The sequence below is a fragment of the Equus quagga genome, chromosome 21 (assembly GCF_021613505.1).
Source record: "Equus quagga isolate Etosha38 chromosome 21, UCLA_HA_Equagga_1.0, whole genome shotgun sequence".
NCBI lineage: Eukaryota > Metazoa > Chordata > Mammalia > Perissodactyla > Equidae > Equus > Equus quagga.
In genome coordinates this window covers 37,685,432-37,693,792 of record NC_060287.1, presented here as the reverse complement: position 1 = coordinate 37,693,792, position 8,361 = coordinate 37,685,432, and the positions used below count along the sequence as shown (strand labels likewise).

General features: G+C 55.3%; 1 protein-coding gene across 2 annotated transcripts in view; it reads left to right on the top strand.

Annotated features, from left to right (window-relative positions):
• The window catches only part of LOC124231453 (tRNA (guanine-N(7)-)-methyltransferase non-catalytic subunit WDR4-like), a 22,322-nt gene extending 15,674 nt beyond the window's left edge, over positions 1 to 6,648 (top strand). For both annotated transcript variants that reach the window (XM_046648254.1, XM_046648255.1), the window contains 3 exons: positions 697 to 880; positions 1,800 to 1,869; positions 3,963 to 6,648. In XM_046648254.1, the coding sequence (XP_046504210.1) occupies positions 697 to 880; positions 1,800 to 1,869; positions 3,963 to 4,144 (436 nt within the window). In that variant the 3' untranslated portion in view covers positions 4,145 to 6,648. The remainder of the gene's footprint in view (positions 1 to 696; positions 881 to 1,799; positions 1,870 to 3,962) is intronic.
• The last annotated feature ends 1,713 nt before the right edge of the window (positions 6,649 to 8,361 follow it).

Here is an 8,361-nt window from a genome sequence, read left to right as displayed (position 1 = left end):
TCACGGTGGATCCCCCTGGCAGGGCTGGTCATGGTGGATCCCCCTGGCAGGGCTGGTCATGGTGGATCCCCCTGGCAGGGTTGGTCATGGTGGATCCCACCCGGCAGGGCTGATCACGGTCGATCCCCCTGGGAGGGCTGGCCACGGTGGATCCCCCCAGGTGGGCTGGGGGTGTTGATTGGATCTGGGTAGCACGTGCCTTTTGGCCGTGTCCTCCTGAGCATCTTCTTTGTGCCAGGAAAGGCGTCGGTGTTTTCCGCGCTTCTCCTTCGTCCGTATGAGGAGTCGCGGGAGGGCGTCACAGCCTGCTTTAGGAACGGAAGGCAGGGTGAGGAGAGAAGGTGCTCTCTGGGCCCTGCCTGAGCGCAGGCCCGGTGTCTGCTGTGCTGCAGGTGCAGCATCTTCTCCCCACGGTTTCCTTTTGTCCTGTGTTGGTTATCTTTGCTGCATAACAAGTTGCCCCCGAACTTGCTGACTTAAACATTGGTCATCTCATGGTTTCTGGGGCTCGGGGATTTTGGGGGGGCTCTGCTGGGGCTTCAGCTCAGATCTCTCGGGAGGTTGTGGCCACGACGTTGGCGAGGGCTCTTCTGTTTGGGGAGGCTGGGCTGGGTGCTGAGCCCCTGTCTGTGCTGGATGACGCTGACACGGGCCTGTGGGAGTTGTAAGACTCTTCCTCTCTTTCTTCGTGGGAAGTATCCCTGTGGTCTACATCTTCCAGCTGGATGCCCCCCGACGGCAGTTGGTGTACAGACAGCAGCTGACTTTCCAGCACAGAGTGTGGGACATTGCTTTCGAGGAGAGCCAGGGGCTGTGGGTCCTGCAAGACTGCCGGGAAGACCCCCTTGTGCTCTGGGGGCCTGTGGGCGGCCAGTGGCAGGTGAGGCGTGCTGGGCCCCTCTGTCCCCGAAGCCTGGGGGGGCAACCGTGACCCCTTTCAGCTTGATCACATCTCGGTGCTGGAGGGTGTATCCTTGGGGGGGGCAGTGGTCATAGAGCTTGTGACGGGAGAAGGGAGCTGGGGTGACTAGCCTACTTGTCCCATGTTGTGATGCTTGCAGTGGGTTTTGCAGGATCACCATCATTGGTGTTTTTTTCCTGTGACTGTCCCTGTCACGTCTTTTCAGCAGAGAAGCTGACACTTGGTTGTGTCCTTAAGCCTGGTTTGCAGGCTTAGCACAGCCTTGCTCCTGGGACAGTGGTCCCACTGGACTCAGGAGGTCCCAGGTGCAGAGGAATGCATGCAGGCTGTGGGCTAAGCAAGCGCCTCCTTGCTGGGTGTCATGGGTGAACGTTACACTCTCTCTGACGCTCCTCTGGCCCGTGCTGCATCTCGCAGGACTGCTGTGGCTCCCACAGCCCTTTCTAGACTTCCACATCCTTTACAGATGCTCATGTGACTGAGTGCCCTCAAGATGCCCCTGACCACTCAGGTATTCTTATCTGAAAAGTTGAGGTGGACAGAATGCCACCAGCTGGCGCCTGTCAGATCTGGCAGGCGCCTTCGATAGCGTCACACGACATGAGCCGGCACGGGGCGCACCGCAGCCCTGGCGTCACGGTGTTGATCGTGGTGGGGTGTGGTTGCTGCCGGGTTTGGAGAGCCAGAATGGCTCACCAGCTCCGCCTGGTCTTAGCATAAAGATTAGTGGGGACCTTTATTAGGCCCAGAGAGGGGGTCTTTCCCTGGGCCTGGCAGCCCGCGCCCCATCAGCAGCTCTGCCCATTACTGTGCTGGCAACGCTGGGGGTTTTCAGCCCTTCCTCTTTCTCACGAAGGTCTTCTGTGTGTCTTCTCAGTCTGTTCCTGAAAATGCTGTGTTAAAGAAAGTCTCCGCTTATCTCCGCGGGAATTGGGCCATGCTGGAAGGTGAGGACGCAAGCGTGGCTGCTTTGCAGGGTGGGGTTCTGAAGCAGATTACAGAACATGGTGGATAGTAGGAACCTGTTGCTCCATGAGAATATAGGCTGTGTGTGGGAGGGTTGTCCCCATCCACAAGGCTGGGGGCTGGCCAGGGCCCTGTGGAGGTAACTCACGCCCAGCAGGAAGGCTCGGTGTGCATCCGAGTTGGGGTCACCGAGCTGGGTGTTAGCTGGGGTCAGGGCTGGAGCAGAGAGTTGGGCGTTGGAAGTCCCCAGGGCAGGGCCGGGCCGGCACCTGGTGTGGCCCCAGATGCAGCAGGAGTGACTCACAGTCCGTGGGGCGGCCGGAGCACCCTCACGGCCCAGGGCGGTGGAGGGCTTTAGTGCCCTAATAGGAGCGCCAGGCTGAGGCCAGAGGGGGAGCCAGAAACCATTTCACCCAGCCCGTGCCGCCATGTTCAGCGAGGAGGGCGGGAGCCTGTCAGAACCTGGGGTCCCGGTCAGTTGAAGGACCCATGGTGGCACCGAGTGCAGCACTGTTAGTCCTGTTAGAGCACAAACACAACGCAACCCTGCTCGTTCACGTTGGGAGCAGAAGGCAGACTCCCAGGTACGCAGTTTCTGTGTTTCCGACACGCTGCTTTTGGGCAGAGACTGGAAGCGTCAGTGTCTTGTGGCAATTCGCGGCATTAGAATCCAGGTACCTTCATTGGAATAAAGAAATTCTTGCTCAGAAGACATCTTGCACAGCCGAACTACCTTCCAGGTGGAAGTCAGGGTTCCCCGGAGCTCTACAGAGAGTCAAACGGAGACTCAGTTTCCGTTTCCGCCAGCAGTGACGTAATCGTTTCACACAAAGCGTGCTCGGGTGACTTGTTGTCTCTGTGTCCTAGAGTTCTCGTCCGTCCCTCCTTCCTTTTAGGATTGAAGGACTGGGGCAGTGACAGGGCTGTGTCCTCTCCAGCTCTGTTTGGATGTGCTTTAGCAGCACCGTCAAAGTGGAACTGTGGCGGGACTCTATCGGGGAATAGGGGGTGACGCTCCCAGCCTGGCACATGCCACCTCACCACGGGGGCCCAGGGCCTGCACGTCCTGCTAAGCATCACCTCACGCAGGCCACGGCAGGTTGTGCTTAGTTTCCCTAAGAGATTCTGCAGATAAAACAGCCTGTTTATAGCACAGGTGTGGTGAGAGAGCCCAGGGGAGGAAGGGAGAGAGCCCAGGGGAGGAAGGGAGAGAGCCCAGGGGAGGAAGGGAGAGAGCCCACGGGAGGAAGGGAGAGAGCCCAGGGGAGGAAGGCGAGCGGACCTTGAGAAGCACAGAGCGGGGGAGAGCTGGCATGAGCTCGAGGGCAGGTGGAGGTCACGCGGCAGGACACAGGCGTGCACACTACTCACGGGGCCTGTGGAGTTTTGAAAGGACTAGGGCGAGGCGGTCTCAGTGGGGCTGGTCCGAGGCCCATTGTGCCCCTCAAGTCTTGACACTTGTATCAGCCTGCACCTGTTACCTGTGGCTGTGAAACATTATCCTGCGCTTAGCAGGTGAGAACAACACACGCTGCTTATCTCAGTGCTTCCCCCAGGCTGCAGTCAGCGTGTCAGCGGGGACCGCAGTGGTCCCAAGTTCCATGGGGCAGGATCCATTTCCAGGCCTGCCAGGGGCCATTGGCAGATCCAGGTCCCTGTGGGCCGGTGGACTGAGGGCCTCGCTTCCTTGCTGGCTGTTGGCTGGAGGCCATCCTCAGTGCCCTGCACACAGGCCTCTCCATAGGGCAGCTCATGGCCTGGCGGTTTCACGAGTGAGCATGGGGACAAGTGCCAACTGGATGCAGCCCACAACCTTTGTTCCTGGTCTCCTGTGATGACCTGACTTGTGTGTTCTGTTGGAAGTAAGTCCTGGGTCCAGCCAGGCCATGGCTACCAGCAGGTGGGCATTGTGGGGGCTGTCTTGGAGAAGGCACCACAGGTCCACGGAGAATGCTGGGTGGTCACTGGGTTAATCCCTGTTGCAGGAGGACCTTGTCAGCCCCCCTGATCTCCCCGCTAGAGGCAGAGTCGCAAGTCACTGTCCCACCTGGCCCGTTCTCTTCTTCCCGCTCAGGCTCTGCTGGCATGGCCGACAGCTTCAGCAGTCTCTACAAGGCCACCTTCGACAACATGAGCACCTACCTCAAGAAGAAGGAGGAGAGGCTGCAGCAGCAGCTGGAGAAGAAGCGCCGGAAGGACCCTCCTCCTGGGCCCAACGGACAGACCAAGAAGATGAAGTCAGGGGCGGGCCCTTGAGCGCTCATCCTGGTGGTGTGACGGCTCTCTCCACCTCGGACTGGCAGAAGCGGATTGTCCTCGGCCCCTCCCTGCCGCAGCTCTTTAGGAAGAAAAGGGGGCGTCTTTCCCCACGCACACTTGGCAGCAGTTAGGTCCAGACCAGCTCAGCGGGCCCCTGGGGCTGTCCCAGATACTGGCCGGCGTCCTGGGCTCTAGAACATTCTGTCGCCAAGCAGAGGCTCCTCCGTCTGGTGTCTGAGCTCCTTCTGGTTGCAGGGAAGCCGTTCCGTGTGTCCGCTCGCCTGGCGGTGCTGCAGGTGAGGGGTGAGGACCTGGGGTGCTCTGTCTCCCTGTCGGACGAGCCTCGCCCTGCAGGAGAGGCAGTTTTGACTTTTCTGTTCTTCCCGAGATGCCCCCAACGCTGGATGCATTTCCTCCAGGAGAAATCCGATAGCGAATGTTGTGGCGGCCTGATCCACATTTTCGTTTTGTTCCTGTCGTGTCGTCCTTCTGGGTGGAATGCTGCGCTCCCAGCAGGCAGCCACTCGTCACGTGGGCTCTTGAAACCCGAGTGGCAGTCCTCCATCAGCATGAGCTGCAGCGCACGTGCCCACGCCCCACGTGGTGGGCCGCCCCTGTGAGGGGAGTGGTGAGCTCGGTGGGACCGTGCTGGTGCTGGAAGCGGACTTGCTTCAGGGTGTGCGAGGCCCTGGGGCCCTGGCTGCGGACCGACTTCTGCAGGGAAGCGATTGATGACATCATGTGTATTTATTATTTCAATTTGAACTTTGTGCCCACGCTGCAAAGAGCAGGGGTGTCAGCTGAGTTCTAATCACCTATCAATAGAGATGAGCTTTTTGCAGCTTCTAGAAATGTTCAGCAGCAACATGTTTCAGAATATATTGAGCAAAACCATTTTTGATGAGTGTACTGTCTGTGACTGAAATGTTCACTTTTTGAATTGAAGAAAAAGAAATTTTTGGTGTGGGCGTTTTGGGGGGCCCTTGGAAACAAATCGGTTTCTGTATCAAAAGCTGGAATGCTGCAGCTTTTCCCGAAGTGCCTGGTGTCACTGTAAGCGTTGATCTGAAAACAGTGCTGTCTGTGAACTGTTCAGGCTCGCCTCCCAGCAGGGGTACCCGCACGCCCCAGGCTGGGGGTTGGGTTGGGCAAAAGTAGTTCAAGAGCAGAGGGGGCGAGCCCGGGATGGAATGGGGGTGCCCAGGTGGAATGGGGGTTCCTGGGGTGGAATGGGGGTGCCCAGCCTTGGCCCTCCTGTAGGAGGAGCCTGGCCTTGTCAGCACTTCATCGGGCATAGGGGGTGTTCTCGTTAGTAATCTGTTTTGAAATTCTTTTTTAGGAGAAATTTAGGTTTGGTCTTGTTGGTGTCTGTGGTTCAAGACAGGGGTCAGCAAACTGGCCCACAGGCCACATCCCGCCTGCTGCCTGATTTTGTACGGCCTGTGAGCTAAGTTTGGGTTTTACGTTTTAAACGGGTGAAAAATCAAGAAAAATAATGTTCCTTGATATTGGAAAACTATATGCCATTTAAATTCCAGTGTCCACAAATAAAATTTCCCTGGGGCACAGCCACGCTGGTTCAGTTGGGTCTGGTCCCTGCTAGGTCTGCTCTCCACAGCGGCAGGGCGCGGGAGTTGCCGTGGAGACCATATGGCCTGCATTGTCTGAAATATTTATTATCTGGCTCTTTGCAGACAAGTTTGCTGATTCCTATTTAAGATCCCTTTTAAATCCATGTAGTTTTAAAAATTAACTGGTTAATTTATTTAAAAAAAACCCAAATGCTCTTCTTCCTGTGTTCTCGTTGACCTTCTTTCACACTAGCATTTGCTGTGTCCCCGTGGACGGGTGGGGCAGGTGTCTGAGGTTCAGGTGTCAGCCCCGGTCCTCCCTGCCGGGGCTCAGGTAGGGACGGCACGGGCAGAGCTGAGCAGTGTCTGAGGCGGGTCCTCTGGCGCCTGATACGGATGCCCAGGCACGCTTGGCAATGCGAGGTAGTGCTGGAGCGGCGGCAGGAGCTGAGAGTAGAGTTGGGAGGGACCACGGCAATCTGTCTTCCCAGTGGTTGGTTTTCAGTGGCTTTCATTCTTATCAAGGTCATACGTGCACGTGACAGGGACCAAATCATAGTGACCAGCTTATTGTGATGGTGACCTGCCCTGCCCTTTCCTCCTGCCCCTGTTCCTTCTCCCCAGTTGGGAGAGTCATTCTCCCTCTGCCCACGCAGCCCCATTTGTTCCCCTTTCTGTCCCAGGACACGCTGACCTCAGGCTCCAGGTTGGTGTGGCCGGTGGCGGCCCAGCCTCAGGCTGCAGCAGGTGGCGGGATACAGCGCCCTTTGCTGCAGGATCCTCCCCGTGGGGCTGCCTCCCTCTATGACTGCAGCCTCGGGGGCTCTGGCTCCCCCACCCCAGGGGCAGAAATGGCTTCTTCCTGGGTTCTGAAACCATGTCCACGCCTCTGGAATCAGTCCTTCCATTAAAGGTCTTTGACAAATCTCAGTTGAGTAGTTGCATGTGAGCCGTATTGCGGGGACCCTGACTAATAAACTAGTCCAAACTCGCATGCCCGCACTTGTCTCAGAAATTTCTTCTACAGTTGGTTCGTTTGAATGCAGACCTATGACAACCCACATGCTGTATTTTAAAGGGTTTTATGTCTCTCAACTCTTCACCTAGAACAGTGGCATCCCCGTTCCGTTCCGTGACTTTGACTTGAAGAGACTGGGCCACCCATCGCCGGCTCCCCGTTCTCAAAGCAGTTTCTGGGTTTGTCAGTTTCAGCTGTTGCCTTGCTGTGGGAACCAAGGGATTGGCTTTTTTACACACCCTTTAATTTTATTTATCTCCTATTTTCCATTCTTCTTTAGTTTCTTTGTTTTACTTTTTGGGAGATTCCTTTGGCTTTGTTCCAGCTCATTGATTTAAAGAAATCTGGTTATATTTCTTAATTCTGAGCATTCTCATTCTTTTCCCTTCTGATGGAAGTGTAGGATACCGGAAAGTGCACATGGAATATACATACTGACAGTTCACCAGCTGAACACACGTGTAACGCTCATCACCAAAAATGGGACATTCACCAGCAGCTGAGAGGTCCCCCAAGTTTCATCCAGTCACCCGACCCCACGCCCCACCCCCTTTGCCTTTTGTCGTTTCTACTTGGGCTCTGCTCTTTTCCACACATCCATCTACATTGTTGCACGTGGTTGTGCCATGAGCATCCTCCTTGCTACATAGTATTCTGTGATGTGAAAGTACCACAATGTATCAATGGGCATTCCAATAGTCTCCAAATTTTGGCTGCGTAAGTGTTCTGGTCCCTGTCTTTTGGACACAGGCAGACATTTCTGTTGGGGGTGTACCTGGGCCTGGAATTGCTGGCTCATAGGTGCGCGTATGTTCAGCTTAGACGATACTGCCCATCCTTGTTACTTCAGCCCCCACCACGGAACGTGAAATGCGGTGCCTTCTCATGCTCAGCACCGGAGGTAGTTAGTGTTTAGTTTTGCAGGGGCACAAACTTGCAGCTGTGGGCTGGCGTGTGGGAGACAGTGAAGCTGTCCACCTTGCATCCAGACTTCAACTTGATCTTCTTCTCGGCAAGGTCACCTTAAAAAACACTTGGACCACCCACTCTGGGGGATGCCAGCCACACGTCATGAGGACACTCACGTGCCTGTGAAGAGGTCACCGTGGCGAGGAACTGAGGCCTCCTGCCAACAGCCAGCAACTGCCTGCCAGGAGTGAGCCGTCTGCAAAGCTGTTTTCTGATACGAAGCGCTGTGGTTCTTCCTGCAGCACGCTTACCCGAGTCCTATATGTGTTGACATGTATTTTTCTTTCTAAATTCCCTCGGGATTTCTTTGATCCATGAGTTGTTTGGAAATGTGGTTTAATTTCCAGATGTTGGATTTTTTTTTCAGATTTTTAAAAAATCAATTTCTGGTTTTAATTCCATTGTGGTCTCAGAATATCCTTTGGTTCCATTCCTTATAGATTCACTGAGCTTTGTTTTAGGCTCCACAATATCGTGGTTATTTCGCATGTCCTTGAAAAGAGTGTGTTGGCTGGGAGTGTCCTACAAACATTCATTAGGTCAAGTTGGTGACGGTGCTGGTCGTTATCAACCTGAAGAGCAGCTACCATTTGCCTAATTTTTGTGTATGTCTATCCATTACTGAAAGCAGTGCTCAAATATCTCACTGTAATCGT